The following is a 26,410-nucleotide window of genomic DNA, read 5'->3' on the forward strand; positions in this document are numbered from 1 at the left end:
TATGTCTTGAATAGAAATCTTCTGTGGTTCCCATGGTCCTTAATTTGACAATTAACGGTTTCTATGATGTGGCTTAATTTGTAGTTTTTTTTATCCTAATACTTCCATGTGCCTTTTGAATACTAATGGTTCTTAATTGTTTCATCATTTCCTACCTTCACTCATATAATTTATTTATTTATTTATTTTGCAGTGCTGGGAATTGAACCCAGGGCCTTGTGCTTGCGAGGCAAGCACTTTACCAACTGAGCTATATTCCCAGCCCACTCATATAATTTCTAATGTACTTTTATTTCTCTGTCTTTGTCCAGTGTTTTGTCCCTTCTGTGAGGCTGAGCTCAAATGTCATTTCTAAGAACTCTTTGTCAATTTAACTAACTGGAAATAACCTTTATTTTTCTAACTCCCTTGACTTCCCATTTTTTTAACAAGTTATCTGAGGTACCACTGTATTCCTGTTGTTTTTAGGTTTGAGTGAGCTAGTTATGTAAAGAACTAGCAATTGGAATTTCTTTTTCCTTTTTTTCTCATGAGTCTTTAATATCCCTTTCTAGACCATCAAATTATTGAGGGCAGAATCTAGGTACATGCCTCATTGCCCAGTATAGTTCTTTTCACATACTGTGTGTATAGTGAGTAGTTAATAGACTAATAAACATGACAACTTAAGATTATATCCCCAGTACCTTAATATCTAGCACTAGTTTAAAGGAAGTGCTTTGAACTGGTGATGTAGCTCAGTGGTAGAGCATGAGCACTTGCCTAGCATATGTCAATCCCCAAGTTCAATTTCTGTTATAGGAAAAGAGCAGGAGGGGGAGAGGGTGGAGAAGAGAAGAAAAAAGGCACTTAATAAATGCAAAATTGGGACAATTTTGGTACAAAACTTGTGGTTTAAAAAGCCTTCATTATTAGGCATTCTTGTTGTTATAATATTTATCTAATGTAACTGAACATCTTTGACGAATTTCTCTGTTGACAACTAGAAAATATTTAATATGTATGAGATCTCCATTTCTCGCAGTAGTGCTGAAGCCCTTAGCTCCCATTATGTTCTGTAGGTAGGTAAGAGCATGAACTTTTGATATTGCCTGGGTTGAAAACTTATCTGTACTCCTTACTAGTAAAAGCTGATCTTGGGTAAGTTGCTTAACCCATTTATATCAGTTATTTCATTTATAAAACGAGGAAATTAATAGCACCTACTTTATATGGTCATTGTAAGGATTATTTGACCAGAAAAGTAAAACACTTAGAAGACTTTTTAATATGTTATAAATGCCATAAGTTTTAGCTAATCTAATTGTTACCTGTGGTTATTTCTAAGAATGAAGTGAACATAGTTCAGAATTAAGGAATTTGTGAGTTACAATATACATTCTTTTTAAGAAATAATAAGCTGGACATGGTGGCATATGCCTACAATCCCAGTTATTCTGGAGGCTGAGGCAGGAGGGTTACAGTTTGAGACCACCCTCAGCAATATAGCAAGATCCTGTCTCAAAAAATAAAAAAAGAAATAGGGGCATAGCTCAGTGGTAGAGCACTTACCTAGTATGAATGAGGCTGTGGACTCAACCTGAAGTACTATTAAAAAAAAGGAATTAACATACTGTTGATATAAAATATTTTGTTACTGCACATTCTACCTACTTCCTAGTAGGCATAGATAGGATAGCTAATAATCTCAGTCACGTCTGCTTGTAGTTATCATACAAACATTAAATGAATAAATCCTCATGGGACTTTCTAGCTCAGGAAGGATTAAGTAATTCATGCCAAGGAGCAATGTATGCTTTTGTCTTCTTCCCTTGAAGGATATGATCTCCCCTTCTCCCTTAATTCTTATGTAACCTCTTTGGGTTGTTAATACAATTAATACAAGAACTGATTAACTAGAGAAAAGGGTTAAAGTAAGTTTTCACGAGAGTAAAGTCTGAAGCCACAGCAGCATATAACTTTTATATTTTTTAGACAAAATGAATTTGTGAGTGACAGGACAAATAGATATCTGGATACCTAGTGGAAGAGGAGGGATATTTCAGAGTTTATTTAGGTTCAACTAAACTATATTGTTTATAGATACAGGTTTAGATGATAAAGAAAAGGGATTGTTACAAAGATGGGTTCGTAGTTACTGTGGGGGAAGAAGAATGTTATTGGGATAATGGTACACACAGGGATATGGTGGACTAGTGACCTGGTGGTGGTTACAAAGTTTAAGGGAAATAAATATTTGCAAGCTTGAAATGGAATGGTTTACTTTTTTAAAAAAAATTTTTATAGTTGTAGATGGGCAGAATACCTTTATTTTGTTTATTTTATGCATTGCTAAGGATCAAACCCAGTGCTTCACCCGTGCTAGGCAAGCACTCTGCCACTGAGCTACAGCCCCAGCCCTAAAGTGGAAGGGTTTGCTTTTGTATCCAGTTGTTTAATACATGCATATATCTGGATTTGGTATTTAATTACCTCAAATTTCTGCCAGTGAGGAGAATATATTGTTTCTATTTGCAACAGAGTCTCAACCCATTTTTGTCCCATCATCCCAGATGTGGGCCACCTATAAAAAATTAAATAGGAAACATAATATATAGTATAATTATACATTAATAACTATAACATGTTGATATTAATATACTAACATATAAGCTGTAGATTATGACTTCCAACCTATTTGAATGCACCTATGTCAACTTTGTTGCAATAACAGAATTAAAAACTTGGGGCTTAATGGGTTAACAAAATTGATATTTTTGGAATACAGAAACCTTAGTTTTACTCCATTCTTCCTTTCTGTATTACAGATCACCTAAAAACACCTAGGTCGTGTTTCTAGTGCATTTTACTTCTCTTACTTGTTTATTTTTGTTTTGCTAGGCACTGAAACCAGGACCCAGAGCTTGCTAAGCAAGTGTTCTGCCACAAGCTACATCTCTTAACCTTTTCTATTTCTGAAGATAATCATTTTATCCTATTCTGGATTTCTTTATTATTTATTTACTTATTTTATTGTTTGTTCTATTTAGCTACAAATGATAGCAGAATGCATTTTGATTCATTGTATAGAAGTGGGAGTACAACTTTTTGTTTTTCTGGTTGTACATGATATAGTGTCACACCATTCATGTAATCATAAATGTACATAGGGCAATGATGTTTGTCTCATTCCATCATCTTTCCTTCTCCCTGCCCCCTCTCCTCATTTCCCCCTACACAATCCAAAGTTCCTCCATTCTTCTTTACCCCTTCATGACCCCCACTCCCATTACATATCAGAATCCACTTATCAGAGAAAATATTTGGCCTTTGGTTTTTTGGGATTTATTTATCTCACTTAGCATGGTATTTTCCAACTCCATCTATTTACCTGCAAGTGCCATGATTTTCTTCTTTATGACTGAGTAATATTCCATTCTGTTACATATTCCATGGTTTCTTTATCCATTCATCTGTTGAAGGGCATCTAGGTTGGTTCCACAATCTAGCTATTGTGAATTGAACTGCTGTAAACATTGATATGACTGGTCACTGTAGTATGCTGATTTTAAGTCCTTTGGGTATAGGCTAAGGAGAGGGTTAGGCTGGGTCAAATCATGGTTTCATTCCAAGTTTTCTAAGGAATCTCCATACTACTTTCCAGAGTGGCTGCACCAATTTGCAATCCCACCAACAATGTGTGAGTGTGCCTTTTTCCCCACATCTTTGCCAACCCCTGTTGTTGCTTGTATTCCTGATAATAGCCATTCTAATTGGAGTGAGATGAAATCTTAGGGTAGTTTTGATTTGTATTTCTCTAATTACTAGAGATGTGGAACATTTTTTCATGTTTGTTGATCGAATGTATATCTTCTGTGAAGTACCTGCTCAGTTCCTTAGCCCATTTATTTATTTATTTATTTTATTTATTTATTTATTTGCAGTGCTGGGGGTCGAACCCAGGGCCTTGTGCTTGCAAGGCAAGCACTCTACCGACTGAGCTATCTCCCCAGCCCCCTTAGCCCATTTATTGATTGGGTTCTTTGTATTTTTGGTGTTAAGTTTTTTGAGTTATTTATAGATTCTGGAGATTATTGCTCTATCTGAAGTGCATGTGGTGAAGATTTTCTCAACTCTGTAGGCTCTCTTCACATTATTGATTGTTTTCTTTACTGAGAAAAAGCTTTTTAGTTTGAGTCCTTCCCATTTATTGATTCTTGTTTTTATTTCTTGTGCTTTGGGAGTCTTGTTAAGGAAGTCTGGTACTAAGCTGACATGATGAAGATTTGGGCCTGCTATTTCTTCTCTTTGTTGCAGAGTCTCTGGTCTAATTCCTAGGTCCTTGATCCATTTTGAGTTGCATTTTGTGCAGAGTGAGAGGTAGGGGTTTAATTTCATTTTGCTGCATATGGATTTCCAGTTTCCACAGCACCATTGGTTGAAGAAGCTATCTTTTCTCCATTCTATGTTTTTGGCACCTTTGTCTAATATGAGGTAACTGTATTTATGTGGTTTTTGTCTCTGTGTCTTCTATGCTGTACCATTGGTCTACCTGTCTATTTTAGTGCCAGTACCATGCTGTTTTTGTTACTATTGCTCTGTAGCATAGTTGAAGGTCTGGTATTGTGATATCTCCTGCTTCAACTTCCTGCTAAGCATTGCTTTTTCTATTCTGGGTCTCTTATTTTTCCAAATGAATTTCATGATTGCTTTCTCTATTTCTGTGAGGATTTTATTGGAATTTTAATTGGAATTGAATAGAGTCTGTATAGCACTTTAGGTAGTATGGCCATTTTGACAATATTAATTCTGTCTATCCAAGAACATGGGAGATCTTTCCATCTTCTAAGGGTTTCTTTAATTTCTTTCTTTAGTGTTCTGTAGTTTTCATCGTAGAGGTCTTTCACCTCTTTTGTTAGATTGATTCCAAGGGTTTTTTTGTTTGTTTGTTTGTTTTTTTTTTGAGGCTATTGTGAATGGAGTAGTTTTCCTAATTTCTCTTTCAGAGGATTCATCTCTTATGAATAGAAATGCATTAGATTTATGAGTGTTGATTTTATATCCTGCTACTTTGCTGAATTCATTTATGAGTTTTAGAAGCTTTCTGGTGGAATTTTTTAGATCCTCTAAATATAGAATCATGTCGTGGGCAAATAGCAATAGTTTGAGTTCTCTTTTCCTATCCGTATCTCTTTAATTTCTTTGGTCTGTCTAATTGTTCTGGCTAGAGTTTCAAGGACGATGTTGATTAGAAGTGGTGAAAGAGGGCATCCCTGTCTTGTTCCAGTTTTTTGAAGGAATGCTTTCAGTTTTTCTCCATTTAGAATGATGTTGGTCTTGGGCTTAGCATAGATAGCCTTTACAATGTTGAGGAATGTTCCTCCTATCCCTGTTTTTTTTAGTGTTTTGAGCATGAACGGGTTCCATATTTTATCAAATGCTTTTTCTGCATCTGTTGAAATGATTATGATTCTCAACACTAAGCCTGTTGATGTGATGAATTACATTTACTGATTTCCAGATGTTGAACCAACCTGGCATCCCTGGCATGAACTCTACTTGATCATGGTGCACTGTCTTTTTAATATGTTTTTGTATGCGATTTGCAAGAATTTTGTTAAGAATTTTTGTATCTGTGTTATCAGGGATATTGGTCTGAAGCGTTCTTTTCTTGATGTGTTTTTGTCTGCTTTTGGTATCAGGGTGATACTAGCTTCATAGAATGAGTTTGGAAGGGTTCCCTTCTTTTCTATTGCATGGAATACTTTGAGGAGTATTGGTATTAGTTCTTCTTTGAAGGTCTTGTAGAACTCGGCTGAGTATTGGTATTAGTTCTTCTTTGAAGGTCTTGTAGAACTCGACTGAGAATCCATCTGGTCCCTTTCTTGGTTGGTAGGATTTTGATGGCATCTTTTATTTCATTGCTTGAAATTGATCTGTTTAAATTGTGTATGTCCTCCTGATTCAGTTTGGGTGAAAATGTCTCTAGAAATTTGTTGCTGTCTTTGAGATTTTCTGTTTTGTTGGACTATAGATTTTCAAAATAGCTTCTAATTATGTTTTGTATTTCAGTAGTGTCTGTTGTGGTATTTCCTTTTTCAACATGAATTTTAGTAATTTGAGTTTTCTCTTCATTACATTAGTGTGGCTGAGGGTTTATTGATTTTTTTATTTTTTCAAAGAACCAACTTTTTGTTTTGTCAATTTTTTGAATTATTTATTTTTTTCAATTTCATTGATTTCAGCTCTGATTTTAATTATTTCCTGTCTCCTACTGCTGTTGGTGTTGATGTTTTCTTCTTTTTCCAGGGCTTTGAGATGTAATGTTAGGTCGTTTATTTGTTGATTTTTCATTCTTTTATTGAATGAGCTCCATGAAATGAATTTTCCTCTAAGTACTGCTTTCATATTGTCCCAGAGATTTTGATAAGTTGTGTCTTTGTTCTCGTTTACCTCTAAGAATTTTTTTATTTCCCTCTGATGTCTTCTGTTATCCAGTCATCATTCATTTCATGGAGCTCATTCAATAACATATGGTCTATCTGATATGAGGATGGGAAATCCCTGCTTTTTTACTCAGTCTGTGGGTGTGATATGTTTTTTCTGATCCTTTCACCTTCAATCTGTGCATGTCTTTTCCTATGAGATAAGTCTCTTGAAGGCAGCATATCGTCGGGTCTTTTTTTAAATCCAATCTGCCAGTCTGTGTCTTTTGATTAATGAGTTTAGATCATTAACATTCAGGGTTATTATTGAGATATGATTTATATTCCCAGTCATTTTGACTTATTTTTGGTTTTTAACTTGTTTCTCCTTTGGTTGGCTTTTCCTTTAGTGTAGTTCCTCCCTTTGCTAGTTTTCATTGTTGTTTTTCATTTCCTCCTCATGGAATATTTTGCTGAGAATGTTCTGTAGTGCAGGCTTTCTATTTGTAAATTCTTTAACATTTGTTTATCATGGAAGGTTTTTATTTCATCATCAAATCTGAAGATGAGTTTTGCTGAATATAAGATTCTTGGTTGGCATCCATGTTCTTTCAGAGCTTGGTATATTGTTTCAGGCCCTCCTAGCTTAGGGTCTGGGCTGAGAAATCTGCTGATATCTGTATTGGTTTCCTCCTATATGTAATCTGATACTTTTCTCTCAAGGCCTTTAAAATTCTATCTTTATTTTGTATGTTGGGCATTTTCATTATAATGTGCCTTCTTGTGGATCTGTTATAATTTTGTACATTTAGTGTCCTGTAAGCCTCTTTTATTTGATTTTTCCATTTCATTCTTCAGGTTTGGGAATTTTTCTGATATTTCATTGAATAGATTGTTCATTCCTTTAGGTTGTATCTCTGTGCCTTCCTTAATCCCAGTAATTCTTAAATTTGCTCTTTTCATGTTATCCCATAATTCTTGGAGTTTCTGTTGAGTTAATTTGGTTTATTGTTTCCTTCATTTCAAGGATTTTTTTTTCAGAATCTCTCTTTATTGAAATAATCTTTTGTTGCCTGCATTTGCTCTTTTAACTATTTATTGAAGTGATCTTTTGTTGCCTGCATTCATTCTCTCATATCATCCTTTACTTAGCAGATCATTTTAATTATGTATGTTCTGAACTCCTTTTCTGATGCTTCTTCTACCGTGCTGTTAATGGATTCTATTAATATAGCATCTTGGTTTGTTTGGGGTACTTTGTGCTTTTTTTTTTTTTTTTTTTTTTTTTTTCCACATTGGGTTCATTTATCTTCCCCTCTAGAAGTGCAGTTCTGAGGTATTACAATTTCCACCCTATAGATTTATAATGTCCCTGCAGGTTTCCAATACCTTCCCTTTAAGGAGGTTATCAATATTAACATCACCCAATGCAAACAATATGCAGCCTTAAACCAAATAGCCCCTATTAAGACGTTAGCAGTACTGTAATAAATGGAGATGATGTGTTTGATTATTATCTACAGCATAAACATTAGGTTTGCAGTAAGGTCTACAATTTCTAATGTTGGACAAAGAGGACAGAGGAGGGGTGTAGGATGTAATGTTAAGGTAAGAAGTGAGAATATAGAGGAACTAGATCATAGGAAGTGTGAAAGCGGAATCAAGTTGGTTGTTATCAGGAGAAAAGGGAGAAAGAGACTCCAAGGATAAGATTAAATAAGGGGAAAATGAGCAAGTTAGAAGAAGAAGAAGAAGAATCATCTACAACAAAACTGTAATATACTATTCAAACCTCCCAGTCTTCAACAGCCCGATGCATGAAAGGTACTTGATTTCAAAGATGATGGGAATGTGAGAGCAGGAAATGAAAAAAGGAAAAGGAAAGAAAAAACAAATGGGGAAAAGAAAAAGGAAAAAGAATCTTGAAGGAAAATTAAACAAATTGGAGATCTTCTCTGTCTCCCTTCTCTTCTGATAGGCAGGTTGTCTGGAGTGTGCTGGTGACTCCACTCTCAGGATGATGACAGTTACTAAGGTGGGAGGATTAGACTTGTAGGTGGACTCCTGGAGGCAGGGTATAGCGATTGCCAGTCCCTCTGGAAGACTGCACCCCAGGACTCTCCTTTAGGGTCACTTGTGTGAAACAGGAGCCTGGTTTAAGCCCCTTCCCTCACTTTCGGACCCAATAATTCCTGGTCTATAATATAGTCTCTAAATTGTATCTCTGCTGCCCCTGCCTTTTTGATTTCCCAATCAGGATCTCTCTTCCCAGAAGTCTTGAGGGCTGAGCACCAGGACCTGTGCGCCTGTTGCGGAAAACTGTTCTGTATTGGGCAAATCAGGACCAGGTGTTGAAAGCTGAGGGTCAGCCACATAGCTGCAGGCACTGGGTTGGTTGGTGGCCAGGGGATGGTTGGGAGACTAGAGATTGAGAAGCTGGAGGGCCCTGTTGATTACCAAACCAGCAGGACCAGTGCTTGGTGGAGTTGTGGACCAGGCTGATGGTGGGTCCCAACAAGTGCTCCCAGGTTGTCTCTGGTATCCTGGTTGGTGCTGGGCTGGTTGGCTGGACAAGCTGGGATCAAGATACCCTCACACCCTTTTCCTACCTTGCAAGACTCTCTTCTGCCTCTGCAGCAGTTGTCATTATTATTACAAGATGCATGTTGAAGTATTTATAGTGAATGTCATGTCTTCATATTAAATGATTGATCAATGTGTATATATGTGTATAAGGCAAATGTGGCAAAATGTTCAAGTTTGGAATTTTAATTCTGGCTCTGCCAATTTCAAATGAGGCCTTGGTCTTAATCACTTAAATTTTTCTGATGCTTTGTGGTCTCATTTATAAAATGAAGTTAATAGTAATATCTACCTCATTAAAACTTGTGATTACTAAATAAGATCATACAGATAAAGTCTCAGAGTGGTGTCTGAGTATTCAATAAATGTTGCTGCTGCTGCTATTTTGTATTTATTTTGTTATCTGTTCCTTGGAAAACTCGTGAGTGAAAAATATAAAACAGTACTGGCAGGAAAAACCCTCTAAGCAATTAGGCAAACATGAAGCAAAAATTGAGGTGTTGCTGGAGGAGGAGAAGGAGGTGGGAGGAGGGGATTAGAAGAGGCGAGAGGAATGAGATCACATGTGAGATCACCATGCACTCTGGCTGGCCTACAGTAGATGTTCATAAATGTTAATTTCCTTCTGTTATCAATCTCTTTCCTTCCTCATTTTATGGATATAAAGGTATTGAGGTGCTGCGATGTTTAGTTGCCTGGAGTTAATGTTAGTGTTGAAATTAAACTCCCAAGAATTTTAACAACAAACTCAGTGCTCTTTTCACTATACCACACAAATTTTCCTTGGAGCTAAAGGACAAGTTGCAAATAAAGCTACTAAATCCTACCAGGGATTTATAGATGGTAAAAGATTTACTGGATGCTTATTTTTTAGCTTTCTTACCATATTTTGAAGACTCATTCATTCATTCCTTTATTCTTATAATTATCAGAAATATGTAAGTTATAGATAATTTGATCAATTATTTATAATCAAAATTCTGTTTTCTGTGTTTTAGATTTTGGTATTATACCCAGACTCTAAGCCCCTAATTTTTTTAAATATATTTAAAAATTTTTTTAGTATTTTAATTTTTTTAGTTGTTGATGAACCTTTATTTTATTTTTTAATTTTTTATGTGGTGCTATGACTCGAACCCAGTGCCTCATACATGCTAGGCAAGCGTTCTACCACTGAGCCACAACCCCAAACCATCCTACCCCTTTTTAAATAAACTTTTGATACAGGAATCAATTAATTGCCCAGACTTGTGAGCTTCCTGCTTCAGTCCCCCAGTAGCCAGGATTAAGGTGTGAGTCACTGGGTTTGATCCTCAGAACCACATAAAAATAAATAAAGATCCATCAACAACTAAAAAAAAAATATTAAAAAGGGCAAGGCATGTAACTCAGTGGTAGGGCACTTGCCAAGCATGTGTAAGACTCTGGGTTTCATCCCATACTGTAATATGATGATGATGATAATAATAATAATAAGTTTGATCCTATACTGCAATATAATAACGACAACAAAAATAGATGAAAAAAGGAAATTCTGATTCAGTTGCCCTTGGATGGACAATGATTACTGGCATAGATGTAAATTTTAGATTATTCTAATGTGTACCAAGATTGAGAACCATTGTATTTATAGTTTCCTTAGAGTTTAGTTGAAGAGGGATAAAAGAGAATTGACTTTTTATCATGCACTGCTCAGGGCGGGTGTGTGGGGGACAGACAGACAGACATTGATTGAAACAAATGTCAATAAACTTTGCTGTGTGATGCAGATGTTAGTTACATTAGATTTCATAATAATTTGGATTAGATTTTGCTTAAATTTAAGACTTTTCTGAAATTACTTCCTATACAAATTAACATTCTGGTTATTAAATTAGCTTCCTAAATACTTCAAAATGTAACAGTTGTCTGAGATACGGTGCTTGAGCATTCTTCCTAGACAAAAGTGGCTAGAATTAGCATTCTGGTTTGTCAATACTTTGTGAGTTTGCTCTTGGTCTCCCTTGGTTGGGTTTAACTCCAGGGGTCTGACAAGATCAAGATTTAAACCTGCGAGGTTGATTACCAGATTGTGATCCTGGTGAATTTACCAAATTTGTGATGCTGTGTTATCTCTTGGCATTTAGACATTCCAAATTTATTGGTATAAAACTGTCTGAAATGGGTGGGGGATGTAGCTCAGTGGTAGAGCTCTTGCCTAGCATGTGCAAGGTCCAAGGCCCTGGATTCAGTTCCCAACACTAACAAAATAAAACACTGTCTGAAAAACACTGAAGAATTTTCCATAAAGTTTTACAGTAAAAATATAAAGGAAATTTAATGATGAAAATTGTCCAGGTATACTCATACAAATGAAATAACCAGCTATCTAAAAGAAAGTTTTTTGTTTGTTTGTCTTATTTTTGCTTTTTTTGTTTTTGGTACCAGAGATTGAAACTAGGAGACTTTAACCATAGAGTCACATCCCTGACCCTTTTTATTTTTTATTTTGAGACAGGGTCTCACTAAGTTCTTAGGACCTTAGCCTCTGGAGCTCTTGGGACTACAGACCTGCACCACTACTCCCTGCACTTGTATTGTTTTTAGTGATCCTTTTTGGAGGGGCATTGGGGAATTTAGTGGTTAAAAAGTTATTTTGGTTGTGGGTTTTTTTGTTTGTTTGTTTGTTACTGGGATTGAACCTAGGGGTACTTTTACCACTGAGCTGCATTCCCTGCCCTTTGTTTTTTGTTTTGAGACAGGGTCTTGCTGAAGTTGCTGAGGATTTTACTAAATTGCTGAGTTTGACCTGGAACTTTGGATCCTCCCAAGTAGTGGAATTACAGGGGTGTGCTTCCATGCCTGACTGCTAGATGCATTCTTGTTTTGCATTTTCCCCTTTTCTTTAATTTGTAGTGGGGTATTTATCTACATTCTTCTTTATACTATTCAATCTACTTACTAGATCAGTCTTCTTCCTGGACACTATATGAAATAGCAAGATGAGAGCTTTTGCTATATTTATTATTAATGAGATATTTTATCACTCAAGTCTTTTTCCACTGACATTAAGAGCTTGGTTGAAAAAAAAAAGTTGTATAGCTAATTGAAACAAAATATGTCATGCATTCCAAAGAATGCTATAGTACATATGTTTAATGAGCAGGGAGGAGAAAACCATATCCTACTTGGTTTCCTAAGTCATTAAGGGAAACAGTATGAACTCATTTACCTAGATTTGAACCCAAATGTGGACCCTATGTGAGAACTTGAAGCCTTTAATTTTGGGTACTTCACTTGCTCTGGAAGATGACAGTTCAAAGGACTGAAGGCTTATATCTTATATTCCAAAAGGATTCATTTGCAAGAGACAGAAACTTCTCTAGACTCTGGGCTGAGCTGCTAGCAATGACTTATAGAACATGATTTGAACTGGCCTGTAGAGGAGTACTACCTTTGCCACAGTCAGAAAGTTGGAGACCAGCATGAAACCATTTAGTTTAAAAAACACACCATCTCAACACCAGAAAAACAAACAACCTGATAACCATGAAAATGGGCAAAGGACTTGAATAGGCATTTCTAAAATTAAAAAAAAAAAGAAAAAAAAATATATATACATACACCAATGTCCAATAAGCATATCAAAAGATGTTTAGCTTTACTAATCGTTAGGGGAATCAAATCAAATCAAAACCATGTGTTATGGTTTGAAAGTGAGGTGTCCCCCAAAAACTTACAAGTGAGACAATGCAAGAAAGTTCAGAGGAGAAATTATTGGGTTATGAGAGTCTTAATCAGTGAATTAATCTCCTGATAGGGAATGACTCAGTGGTAACTGAAGTGGTAGGGTATGGTAGGGCATTGGGGCTGTGGCTTTGGGGTATGTTTGTATCTGGCAAGCGGAGACCTTTCTTGGCTTCCTGATCATCATATGAGCTGCTTCCTTCTGTCACACTCTTCCACCGTGATGTTCTGCTTTACCTCGAGCCCAGAGGAATGGATCCTCTTCTCTTATTGAGACCTCTGAAACTGTGACCCCCACATAAACTTTCCCTCCTAAAATTATTATGGTCAGATCTTTTAGTCACAGCAGCGAAAAAGCTAAAACACCATGGTAACGACTTCAAACTCATCGGAATACCTGTTATTAAAGCCAACCAACTGGGACTGGGGTTGTAACTCAGTGTAGAGTGCTTGCCTAAAACATGTGTGAGGCGCACTGGATTTGATCCTTAGCACCACATAAAAAAAATAAAATAAAATTAAGGTATTGTGTCCATCTACAACTAAAAACCAACCAACCAACCAACCAAAAAAATAAAGTAAAATTAAGGTATTGTGTCCATCTACAACTAAAAACAACCAACCAACCAACCAAAAAAATAAAATAAAATAAAATTAAGGTACTGTGTCCATCTACAACTAAAAACCAACCAACCAACCAACAAACAAAAAAATAAACAAACAACCCCCCCCCAACCAGAAATAATTGTTGATGAGACTGTGGAGAAATTAGAACCTATTGTGCATATTGCTGGAGGAATGGGAAATGGTGCAGCTGCTATGGAAAATGGTATGGTAACTCCAAAAAATGAAGGAGAATTATTGTATAAGCCTGCAGTTTCACTTTTGGGTACATACCCAAAAGAAATTAAAAAAGAGATTTGAATAGCTTTTTGTACTCCCAAGGTCAGAGTTGCCTTATTCACCATACCCAAAAAGTGAAAGCAACCCAAGTGTCTGTTGATAGGTGAATGGATTAACAAATGTGAAATATACATGTAAAGGAATATTTTTCATGTAAAGGATAAGGATACCTTATCCTTACAAAAGATAAGGTATACTTTGTTCAACATTGTACAGTCAACTGCTATCTACAACTTGGAATGAAGTTTAATGCCTGCTGATAGATTCTGCATAAGTGGACCATTTTTTTCAATGTCTTGATAATATAGTACTAACCTTTGATCCTTAAGTTCTTTCTTAGTTGCTCATGATTTTAGAATATACTTCTTTTTTTATTTTTATCTCAAATTGAAATACATACCAATTAACAATTTAGGATGGGGATGTAGCTCTGTGATGTACTTGCCTATATTTTCCTTTCCTTAAATAGGAAGGAAATCTGACGTTACATCATAGATGAGACTTAAAGACATTACCCAGAGTGAATTAAGCCAGACACAAAAGGACAAATATTGTATGATTCTCCTTACATGAAATATCTAGAAAATGTAAATTCATAGCAACAGGAAGTAGATTAGAGGTTACTATGTGCTTGGAGTGAGGGAAGATGGAAGTAATTGCTTAATGGGTGCAGAATTTCTGCTTGAGATGATGAAAAAGTTCCAGTGGTGGATGGTGGTGATGGTTGCACAACAGTGTAAGTGTACTTAATGGGCAGAACAGTACACTTTAAATGGCTGAAATGATAAACTATATAGTTTACTGATCACACACAAGAACACATCGTATCTATGTAGCAGGTGTTAGGAAGCCTGTACTGCTGTTCCACAACTGCAGCTAACTCCTACAAGAAGTTAGTGACTAAAAAATTGGAAATTATGTGCACTCACAAAACCAGCATTTCCACAGTTCTCAAACTGGTCCCTACTTGACCTTTTGCTTTCCACATTTTGTGTCAGAGCTTTTGTTGGTTGGACCTAATTGACATTTAGAACCCTAGATACAAGAAAAATGTTTAGCTTTTCAGGCTCTGTAGTAAAAGGAAACAGAGTGAAGAGGATACTGAGTGCCAGTTCATCATATCTACCGCAGACATTGAGTCAGTGGTGGTTCATAGATGGTAATGTTCCTTTTATTTAAGTTTGCTTTTCCAATAGTGACCAGTTTGTCATGTAGCTTGTCAGTCACAGAGATAAGGTGGGGTAAAACAACAGGGCAGAAGAGGGAATTGGTTTATTGTGAGTCATCTTTTGCAGTTATATAGACTGTGCTTATTAGTTTGTTAAGCCTACAGATACAATATTTGCAGTTTTAATGTGGTATATTCCAATTGAGATATTTATATTATGAAGAGATTCGGATCACTTAATTGAATGCAGTGATCATTGATTAAAGAGTAGCTACACTGATGTTAAGGAATAACAGATTTAAAGTTGTTTTGTTATGCATAATTTGAACTTTTTTTCATTTCATCAAGTGTCTCAGGAAGAACATTATAGAAAAAATACTGAATTCTTTTGCTCTTAGCCTGCTGAAATTTCTGAATAGGAGGAACTAAACTAGTTTAGAGAGAAAAGAAACAAATTTAAAGTCATTGACATGCCAAAAGTTGCTGGGTTTTTTTTTATAGTTTTCAAAAAAATTTTGCCAGAGTCCTTACAAAAGATGGTATATTTTGTTCAACATTATACAGTCAACTGCTATCTACAACTTGAAATGAAGTTTAATGCCTCCTGATAGATTCTGCATAAGTGGACCATTTTTTTCAATGTCTTGATAATGTAGTACTAACCTTTGATCCTTAAGTTCTTTCTTAGTTGCTCATGATTTTAGAATATACCTCTTTTTTTATTTTTATCTCAAATTGAAATACATACCAATTAACAATTTAGGATGGGAATGTAGCTCTGTGATGTACTTGCCTAGCATTCATAAGTCTCTGTATTCTATCCCCAGTACCTCTCATAATCTTTTATAGAAGTGAGAACAGTCTTGCCTTGTTCTTGGTATTAGAAGGAAAACATTCAGTCTTACCATTAAAAATGATGTTAGCTATAGTTTTTTCAAAGATGCCCTTTATCAAGTTGATGAAATTTCCACATACGTTTGCTGGGAATTTTTAACAAGAACGAATGCTAGATTTTGCCAAATGCTTTTTTTCATCTTTTGAGATGATCCTGAGATTTCTCTGATTTAACTTGTTAATATGATGAATTATTTTGATTTTCAAATGTTAAATTAACTTTGCATTCTTGGGATAAATGCCACTTGCTTATGATATATTATTCTTTTGTATATGTTGGATTTGATATGTTAAGATTAGTTTTGAATTTTTGCATCTCTGTGCATTATATATATCAGTTTGTAGTTTTGTAATTTCTTGCCTGGTTTTGGTATCAGGATAACACTGGCTTCAGAATTAATTCAGAAATATTCCTTCTTTTTCTGGAAGGGTTTGTAAATAATTTGGTATTCTTCCTTAAATGCTTGCTGTCACTTAGCAGTGAAGCCCTCTAGGTCTGAAATTTGTTTTGTTAGAATATTTTTAACTGTATAAGCAATTCCTTTAGTAGATACAGAGTTATTCTTCTTGCATGACATTTGGTAATTTGTATCTTTCCAGGAATTTGTCCATTTCATCTAAATTACCAAACTTACTTGCGTAAATTTCATCTGTTATCTTTGTTACTGATTTCTGCTGTCATGTTATTTTCCTTTTACTCTGAGTTTAATTTTCTTTATCTAGATTCTGTGTTTTATAAATGCCAAGGCTACTGTTCTGAGACCTTTCTTCATTTTTTTCTATATAAGTATTTAATTCTAAAAAAATTTTGCAAATACTGGTTTAGCAGCATCCTGTAAATTCTACAGTATTGTGGTGTTTTCATTTGTGTTCAGATCAAATGCTTTTCCATTTGAATTCTTCTTTGACCTGTGTGTATTACTTAGTTCCCAAATATTTGGGAAATTTTCTGGAGATCTTTCTGTTACTGATTTCTAATTATTTAACTTTTTTTTTTTTTTAATATTGGTACAAGTTATTGAACCTAGTGGTGCTTAACCACCAAACCACATCCCCTGCCCATTTTTTATTTTTTTATTTTTTTTGAGACAGGGCCTTGCAAAGTTGTTGAGACTGGCTTTGAACTTGTGATTCTCCTGTCTTAGCCTCTCAAGCTTATAGGATTACAGATGTGCACCACTGTACCCAGCTTCTAATTTAATTGCGTCATGGTCACAGAACATATTTAGTATGATTTGACCTTCTTAAATCTACCCCAGCTAACTTTATAGCCTGTAATATATTCTGTCTTGGTCATTGTTCCTTCTGCACTTGGATGGGAGTGTATAGTCTTTTTGGGTAAAATGTTCTGTGAGTGTCAGTTTGCTCAATTATTTGGTAGTATTGTTCAAATCTTTGTTCTTACTGAACTTCTGTCTACTTATTGTTTCAATTATGGAAAGAAGAGAATTGACTACTAAAAGTGTGGAGTTGTCTGTTTCTCCTTGCAGTTCTACCAGCTTTACTTCACATGTTATTTAGTAGTACATATACCCTTAGGATTTATTTGTCATCATTATAAAATGACCTTTAAAAAATTCCTAATTATAATCTTTACTCTGAAATCTACTTGTTCTAATAGCAATGTAATTACTCAGCTAATTTTATTAGTGTTAGCATGGTATTATTTTTCCCATTCTTTTCACCTCTCTACATTTTTATATTTAAATTATATTTCTCATAGACAACACTTAGTTGCATATTTTTAGATAATCTGACACTCTCTGCCTTCTTTTTTTTTTTGGGCACTTGACCACTGAGCTTCATCCTCAGTCATTTTTGTTTTGTTTTGAAACAGGGCCTTGCTAAATTTCTGAGGCTGACATTGAACTTGATGATCCTTCTGCCTTGCCCCCTCAAGCAGCTGGGATTATTAGGCATATGCCACCATAGCACTGCAGTCGGATTCTCAGCCTTTTAGTTGGGGCATTTACTTTTTCTTTTTTTCCTCCCCTCCTTGCTCCCACATGTAGGAATCAAACCCAGGGCCTCCTGCATGCTAGGCAAGCTAAGCTACCTCCCCAGTCCAAGACTTTTACATTTAATGTGATTATTGATATTGTTATGTTTGTGTAACATCTTCTTTGTTTTTTTCTTTTTTTCTTTTCTGTTTTTCCCCATTTTGTTCTGTTTGTGCCTTCGTTTGAAAACAGTGGAATTTTTCCCCCAAACTTTAGCTCCCTTGTTGGCTTATTAACTGTTACTCTTTGTTTTATTTTAGTTGTTGATATTTTTCCATTTCTCCCAATTTTTGTGCTTTGGTTGACGTATTTTTTACTCTGTAATATAATCCCATATTACATTGCCCCCCCCCCTTTGTGGTGGTGTTGGGACTTGAACCTGGGGCCTCATACATATTAGGCAAGTGCTCTACTCCTGAACTACACCCCCAGCCCAGTACATTATCTCTTAAAGAAATACAAATAGTAAGGAAAAAAAATTACATGTTTACCTATGTAGTAACTGTTTCTAGTGTTCTTCCTCTGTGTAGAATCATATTTTCATATGGTAACATTTTTTTCTCCTTGCCTGAAGAACTTTAACATTTCTTGTAGTGCAAGCCTATTGCTGATGAAATGGGTCAGTTTTTGTGGGTCTGAAAAAGGTATTTCACCTTATTTTTGAAAGATGTTCACTAGGTGTTGAATTACAGATTAACCTTTATTTTTGAACGATATTTCACTGGATATAGAATTACAGGTTGACTTCTTATTTTTCCTTTTAGTATTTTGAATATATTACTTTATGCTGGGCACAGAGGCATATGCCTATAATCTAAGCAACTGGGGAGGCTAAGGAAGGAGTATGGAAAGTTCAAGGCCAGTCTCATCAACCTAGGGAGACCCTGTCTCAAACAAAAACAACCAACCAACCAACCAAGGATGTAACTCAGTGGTAAAGTTCCATGAATTGAATCTACAGTACAAAAAAGAAAAGGAAAAAAAAGACAGTTTGAGCCAGCTTTGCAATTTAGCAAGGCTCCCAGCAATTTAGCAAGACCATGTCTCAACAACCTAAGAGGGTTGGGGATGTAGTTCAGTGATAGAACATTCCAGGGTTCCATCCTTAGTAACAAAATCAAAAAAAAATGTTTGTGTATATGTTTACACACACACATATATATGTAGTTTATATATATAAAACTACACACACATGTGTAGATGTGTAGTTTCATTGTAATCTAGCTTGTTTTGTTCCCAGTGAAAAATAATTTTAAAATTAAAGAAGGTCGGACACCTTGGCACACATCTGTAATCCCAGTGGCTTGGGAGACTGAGGCAGGAGGATCACAAGTTCAAGACCAGCCTCAGCAACTTTGGGAGGCCCTAAGCAACTTAGCTCAGTGGTTGAGTGCCTCTGGAATCAGTCCCTGGTATCCGCCTCCCCAGTTTTTTTCTATTGAACATAAGTTCATTTATTACAATCTTAATTTCATATAGATTACAGAAAGACTAGGAAAGGATTAAGACAGCAGGGGGTGGGGTTGCAGACCTGGCGGGGTGGGGTGGGAAGAGTAAAGAGCTTAAGCGAACAAGGCAAAGAGCACATACAAATGCAGTCACTGTAGATGGTCAGATAAGATTATGAACCAGCCAGCTGAAGAACTTGTTCAGGGTACAGAACTATCAAAGCTCTGGAACATACTCTTCTAAGCCAAGATCCAGACAAATGGCAGTTTCACAGTGTTGGCTTGGAATGTCAGCTTGAGACGTCAACTTGGAGCGATCATCACAGTCAGGAGAAACTGTACTCTGCTAAAGCCCTAGGACAGAGATTTGGAGGTTTTTCACTATGACGATTTTCTTGGGCAAGGTTCCTGACCAGATGACAGGTCAGAATGCTTCCATGTTCAGTCTCAGGGGACTCTTCCTTTTATGGCCCTTGAGTTAGGGGGTTCCTTCATTTGGTGGTTTGGTGTGTTCAGTAAACTCACAGGTAAATGTCCTTGCATCCATGTGCTTCTGATTAATTCTGATAAGTTCGCAGGTGGTCATTTTTATTGGCCCGATTAATTTATTATGGATTTATGCCTTATGGTTGTGCTAGGCAGATAGTGGTTGTTTACTTGTATTAACAAGATGTAGTGCCATTCCACCTCAGCACTTAAACTCAGAATTGAGTAGCAGAATTGAGTAGCTTTTAGTGAACTACTGCTTTACAAAATGAAGGAACACAAGTTTAGTCATAGCCTGAAAACTTCCGTTCTATACATCATGAAGTAACTCAGAGAGGTGCACAGCCTGCTCTCCATCCACACCCCCACAATATATATAGGTAGAGATATAGATCTACTTATTTACACCAAAATTTACTATCATAACCATTTTTAAAGTGTACAGTTCATTGGAATTAAATACATTAACTTTGTATGCAGCTGTCAGCACCACCTATATCCAGAATTTTTTTTTTATCTTCTCAAACTGGAACTGTACCCATTAGGCAGTAACTCTCCATTCTCTCTTACCCCAGTTTCTGATAACCAAGAGAGTTCAATCAAGAGAGACAGGTGAAAGTAAGAAAAGACCATTTCCCATACTGGGAAGGAATGGGAATAAGGAAGGAATAAGCCCTGTCTTCAGGTACTAAAAGAACTAGTTGATCATTATCTCCGGACAGGTTCTGTGGGGTTCTGATTGGCGCCAGGGAATCATCAATGCTTGAGTGGAGCAATTTGATTCCCTTTATGAGACAGTTGTTCCTGCCCTGCGGGGTTGGGAAGCATTGGTGCTTGTCATCGGGTATAGGCCTACAGAACCCACTGCTCCTGGAATTGAGATAAGCTTTAAAGAACTCAGAGAGAGAATTTGTCACAGGAGCAAAATGGAGTCAGTTGGGACAATTACTGGGACCTCCTTTAAAACCCCAATTTTAAAGGGTCCCTATTAAAAGATTAGCTCTTTCACTTTTTTTTTTTTTGGCATGGTACTGGGGATTGAACCCAGGTGACCTCTACCACTGAGCCACATCCCCAACCCTTTTATTTTGAGACAGGATCTTACTAAGATCCTGCTGAGGCTGGCCTCATTCTTGCAATCCTTCTGCCTGTACCCCCTGAGTCACTGGGATCACAGGAATGCTCCACATGGCCTGGCTATATGATCAACTCTTATTCTCATCCAGTGTATTGTTCATCATAGCTAATGTAATTTCATCTGTATAAATTCAAATTTGGTCTTTTTTTAATGTGTCCCTGTCTCTTAACTTTTAAAAACATAATACAGTTATCATAACTGTTGATTTTCTTATCTACCTGCTTAATTCTGCTGTCTGTATCAGTTGAGTCAATTTCTGTCTTGATGTATTTTTTTCATAGTTTCCTACTTTGCATGCCTGATAATCTGTTACTGGGTGCCAGATACTGTGAATTTTACCTGTTGAATTCTGAATACTTTTATATTCCTCCTATTAATATTCCTGAATTTGTGAAATACAGTTAAATTACTTGAAAACAATTTGACCCTTTTGATTCTTTTAATATCTGTTAGGCTAAACTGTTGCAGTATTCTCACACAGAGACACAGGACACTGGGGCTTTCAGCTGGAAGCAGCGTTTGTTAATGTCAGCACTGGCCCAGCAGATTTGTTTCCAAAGGCTGAGTCCCAAGAGCAGCCTGGTGTTGCTTTATATACTCTGTTAGTCCAGCCCCCTCTACCCTTGCATTTAGCCCCTTTGTTTCCCCTGTATGGTAACATACATTCTGATTGGGTATTCTGTACTATAGAATTGGAACAGTTGCAACAGAGTTGTGCACATAGATACTGGCTCTGCCAAGGTGCCTTACAGTCTCGTTCTCTTTGTTCCAGGAGAACCTTTACCACAGAACCATAGATAGTTTAGTCTAGTTAACCTTTCTCAAGAGATTTGTTACCTGCCTCCTCACCTACCCCCCAGTACTGGGGTTTGAAGCCAGGGTCATCTGCCACGTAACTGTACCTACACCTACATCCCAGCCCTTTTTATTTTTTATTTTGAGACAGGGTCTAAGTTGCTCAGGTTGTCCTTGAACTTGGAATCCTCCTGCCTCAGCCTTCTAAGTAGCTGGGATTACAGGCATGTGCCACTGTAGCCAGCTCAGCACCAATATTTTGAGCCAAATGATCCATTGGGAGGGAAGGAGTCCTGTACATTACAGAATTTTTCTCCCACATTTTTTATTGGTGCTATTGGTGCGTTAGTTGTACATATTGATGGGATTTGTTGTTACATATTTGTACATGCACTTGTATACAATATAACAATATAATTTGGCCAATATCACTCCCCAGCATTATAGAATTTTTATCAGCATCCCTGGCCTACTGTAGATGCTAGTAGTACTGCCCCCAAGTTGTGACAATCAAAAATGTCTCTAAATATTGCCAAATATCCCTAAAGAGTGAGAATAGTATTAGTTTGCTTTAGAGTTAATTTTGCCTCACTACTATGGCAAGATCTTTCATGAATCATGAGGTTTTTTCAGTCTGGTGGTCAGGAGTCAGCTCAGTATTCAAGGGAGACCCTCTGCAGATCTCTGGAGTTCTCCATCTATATGTCTTTCTCTTCTTCAGTATTCATCCTGCAAACACTGGCCACCTTGATCACCCCAGACTCAATTTTATTTCCTCAACTCAGCGGTCTGTTAGGCCTCACCTGGCTTTCTCATTCTATGCTCTTCTGGCTTGAAAGCTCTCAAGAAGTAGACTAGGGTGATAGAACCCACTTATTGGTTTCCTGTCTCAATGGATTTATCTGACGTCCAGTGTCTTGAATCAGCCCCTGCCCCATATATTTTGTCTGTTTTTTGGTTGTTTCAGATCAGAGGGTAAATTTGGTCCTTGTTACAAAATCTTGTCCACAAGCAGAAGTTCCTTTAATTGATAATTGATTCACACCAGTATTGGTTAAAACTGAAAGCATTCACTAACCTAACTTCTTCATTTTATTGATTTGTATGAAACCTGTATCTCTCATTCTTTGTTCAAAGTCTTCTGTTTCCTGTAATTCCTGTGGCACAACATAAATATTAAATGGACAGTAAAGCTTTTTATCATCTTTTAACATATCTCTTTAATGCAGGCTTCCACAAGACAAGCTACATAGTGATTTAGTGTTGGTCTCTAACTATTATGTAGTAGCATACAATTAAAGGACATGCACTGACCTGATGAAACAGAACACTGAAACGTGTCATACTTTTAGGGCATTCCCACAGCAGGCTCAAAGACTTCTACGAGGCTTCTGTGTATGATAACTCCTATTTTCTAGCAGCTAAAACACCAGCATCAAAGCCCATAAGCCCATTTGCTTGATGGAGGTTGTAAAGAACTGTGAGCTAAGACAGGAAAAAACAGGAAAGAAAAAAACTTGAAAGAAAAGAATAATAATTTTGAGTAGAGTATGAAATGAAGCTGAACCAAAGAATAATGCTACAAGCATGGGAGTGACTTGGAACCCATTGGTGGTAAGCTGTTAAAGGGGAAAAGCAGCAGAATAGAAATGTAATGAATATAATGAAATCTGGCCTTGTTTTGTATGAGTGCGCTTCTTTCTCAGGTTTGCTACATCATAACTGCTGTTGATTTTGTAGCATAGGCTTGTTTCTATCTAAGGATCAAGTAATTTAGTCAAAGTATACCTAGAAGAAAAGGAGATATGTAAATAGGTAAACTATGTAGCTATGTATATGAACCAAAACAGCAAAATCAAAATTTTTATGAAATTTTATATATGCTGTATAATAGAATGAAATAATATATATTACATATATATAAATTCCATGTGTAAAGTGAATAAATCATAGTTCCTTGACACTTGGGATGGAGATGCTATACTGTAGCTTAAAAGAGTTGAATGATTGTGTTTCTTTGTAATTTTGCAGTAAACTTTTTAGAAAATATGAGCTCCTTTAGATGGATGTGATGTTAATTTTTTAAGACTGAAAAACTATGTAGGTTGATGAAACTAAAAATTATATTTGGAAACAAAACATGATTTAAGCCTTCTAAAAACTGTGATTGCCTTTTAGTAATCAAGAAGTAAATGCTTAATGATTACCTGGCATTTTCATGGCATTCATCTATAGGTGGAATTTTATCAAGTGTATTTCTTGTTGTTGGAATAATTTTATGATACAAGTGGTACTTATTAAAGTATCTGCCATTGCTGAATTATTTTAAGTCTTCATGGCAAGAAGTTTGTTTGGATAGGAGAAGAATGCATGTAGCATCTGCTTTTCACTTTCCTCAGCCTAAGGAACCATAGAAGGTTTTCATAGCATAAAATGCATAAGGCAGTGATAAACACTGAAATCAGGAGATAGTGTATCTGGGAAGAGAGGAAGAGAATGTTATCCATGACATTGTGAAGGACATTCATTTATCTTTCAGGATAAATTTGTATTAACGTTTAATTTTGCTTTTCAAAGTACTGTTTTTAATAAATTTTAATATATACAGAGAAAAGTGTAGATCGTAAGTATGGATCATGATGACTTTTCATAAAGGAGCATACCTATATAACTACTATCTGTCCAGATTAAGAAACAGAACATTTGTTTTGGAACTTTTCTTTTTTTTCCCCCCCTAAGCTGGGTTGTCTTCACATAGATTTTCATTGTGTCATTAAAAAAAAAATGATCTAAAGTTTCCTATCACATTTTTAAAAATCCATCTCAGAAAGAAATAGTCAGTTTTTAGAGATCTAGAAAAATGTCAGGCTTTAGTATTTGAGAAAGTACATTTGAGAAATAATGTGTTATTTTATTTTTCCTTTTTTTTTTTTTTCTTTTACCTCCATGTAGGACTTTGTCTCCCAAGTATCTGATATAGTCAATAAACCTGATATAGTCCAAGGTAACTGAAGGTTTTACAATAGGAAAATTATATAAACATCTGAATAGGATAAAAGTAGTAAAATTAATAAGTACTTTTTAAAACATAGAACACTATTGGCCTTTTATAGCTGTAAGATGAAGTATGGGTCATCAAATTTATGAGTACATTGAAAAGACCATTTTCTTTTAAAAATTTTATCACTGAAATTCCAAAAATGTCTTATTCCATTCTAAATGAGATATTAAGACCCAAATTTATATCTTAGTTTAAAGGCTGTATATCTGGTAGAGAAATCATTTTATGTGTAGTAGAGAGAGAGAGATGTTAATTCTTTAAAGAGTTTCCTGGAATTACAGTTATCTATTTGCTTTTATGGGGTTTTTTTTTCCCTGTCAAGTTGGAAAGATACTTTTTCTAAGAACATGGAGATTTCAGAGATTTGATTTGTTTTTAACATATAAGAAATCTTTTAGATCTTATTTTATGAAAAGTATTAAAATGAGATTTTTTTCCATTGTTAACAGTAGTCTTTTTAAGTAAGTTATGACCCATATGCTGTGAAAAGTTGTTTGTAAAATCTTTCTCTAAAATGTTAGACCATGGGGCTTAGGATATAACTCAGTAATAGAGCACTTGCTCAGCATGGGTGAGACCCTTGGATGTATCCACAGCACTGCCAGAAAACAAAAAACAAACAAAAATGTTAGTTCATTAGCCTTTCTTCTGCTTTTGAGGTTATATGTATAGAATGTTAATCTATTGAAAAGTCACTTAGTATTTAATAATTTTTATTTCTTTGACTCTAGAGGCCAGTCAGGAATGTAGGTAAATGACTGTTCCTGGTATGTTTTAGTGTATTTGGTCTTTGAAGAAGTTGTTAGGATGCACTAAAGTTTTTGTTTTGTTTACGTATTTTACCTTGATAGACAGTGGAGGAAGAAATGGCAGGTCCTAATCAACTCTGTATTCGCCGTTGGACTACCAAGCATGTAGCTGTGTGGCTGAAGGATGAAGGCTTTTTTGAATATGTGGACATTTTATGCAATAAGCACCGACTTGATGGAATCACATTGTTGACATTGACCGAATATGATCTCCGGTCTCCTCCTCTGGAAATCAAAGTCCTAGGGGACATTAAAAGGTTAATGCTCTCTGTCCGAAAATTGCAGAAAATACATATTGATGTTTTAGAAGAAATGGGCTACAACAGTGACAGTCCCATGGGTTCCATGACCCCATTCATCAGTGCTCTTCAAAGTGCAGACTGGCTCTGTAATGGAGAACTTTCACATGACTGTGATGGACCCATCACTGACTTGAATTCTGATGAGTACCAGTACATGAATGGCAAAAACAAACATTCTGTTCGAAGATTGGACCCAGAGTACTGGAAGACCATACTGAGTTGTATATATGTTTTTATAGTATTCGGGTTTACATCTTTCATCATGGTTATAGTCCATGAACGAGTGCCTGACATGCAGACTTATCCACCACTCCCAGATATATTCTTAGACAGGTAAGTAGTTTTTCTACATACTTAGTTTGTAGAAGGTTGCTATAGTAACAGCAATGCTAATATATGTGTTGTTGTGGTTGTGGTTGACATATAATTTCTGTTTGCTTTATATGGTGGTATAAAAGGATATGTTTTGAAATTTCATACCTAAATTTGAAATACCTAAATTTCAAAAAACTTGAAATACCTAAATTTCAAGTTTAAACCTTTAAAGTTTAAACCTAGGTTACCACTGCTTAATTTATTTTTCTGTCAGTTTAATTCCTGATTTTAAAAGGGTATTCTGGAAGTACATTTGTAATAATTGGAACTTTGTTACCTTTTTTTTTTCTTTTTTCTTTTTTTTAGTTGTAGATGGAC

At 35.9% G+C, this 26,410-nt stretch overlaps 1 protein-coding gene across 3 annotated transcripts in view; it reads left to right on the plus strand.

The window, feature by feature from the left end:
* Window positions 1-26,410, plus strand: part of Samd8 (sterile alpha motif domain containing 8) — a 59,211-nt gene that overhangs the window by 10,601 nt on the left and 22,200 nt on the right. For all 3 annotated transcript variants that reach the window (XM_047553970.1, XM_047553972.1, XM_047553973.1), the window contains exon 2: window positions 25,458-26,050. In XM_047553970.1, coding sequence (XP_047409926.1) covers window positions 25,458-26,050 — 593 coding nt within the window. The remainder of the gene's footprint in view (window positions 1-25,457; window positions 26,051-26,410) is intronic.

This window comes from Sciurus carolinensis, chromosome 5, assembly GCF_902686445.1.
Source record: "Sciurus carolinensis chromosome 5, mSciCar1.2, whole genome shotgun sequence".
Lineage (NCBI taxonomy): Eukaryota > Metazoa > Chordata > Mammalia > Rodentia > Sciuridae > Sciurus > Sciurus carolinensis.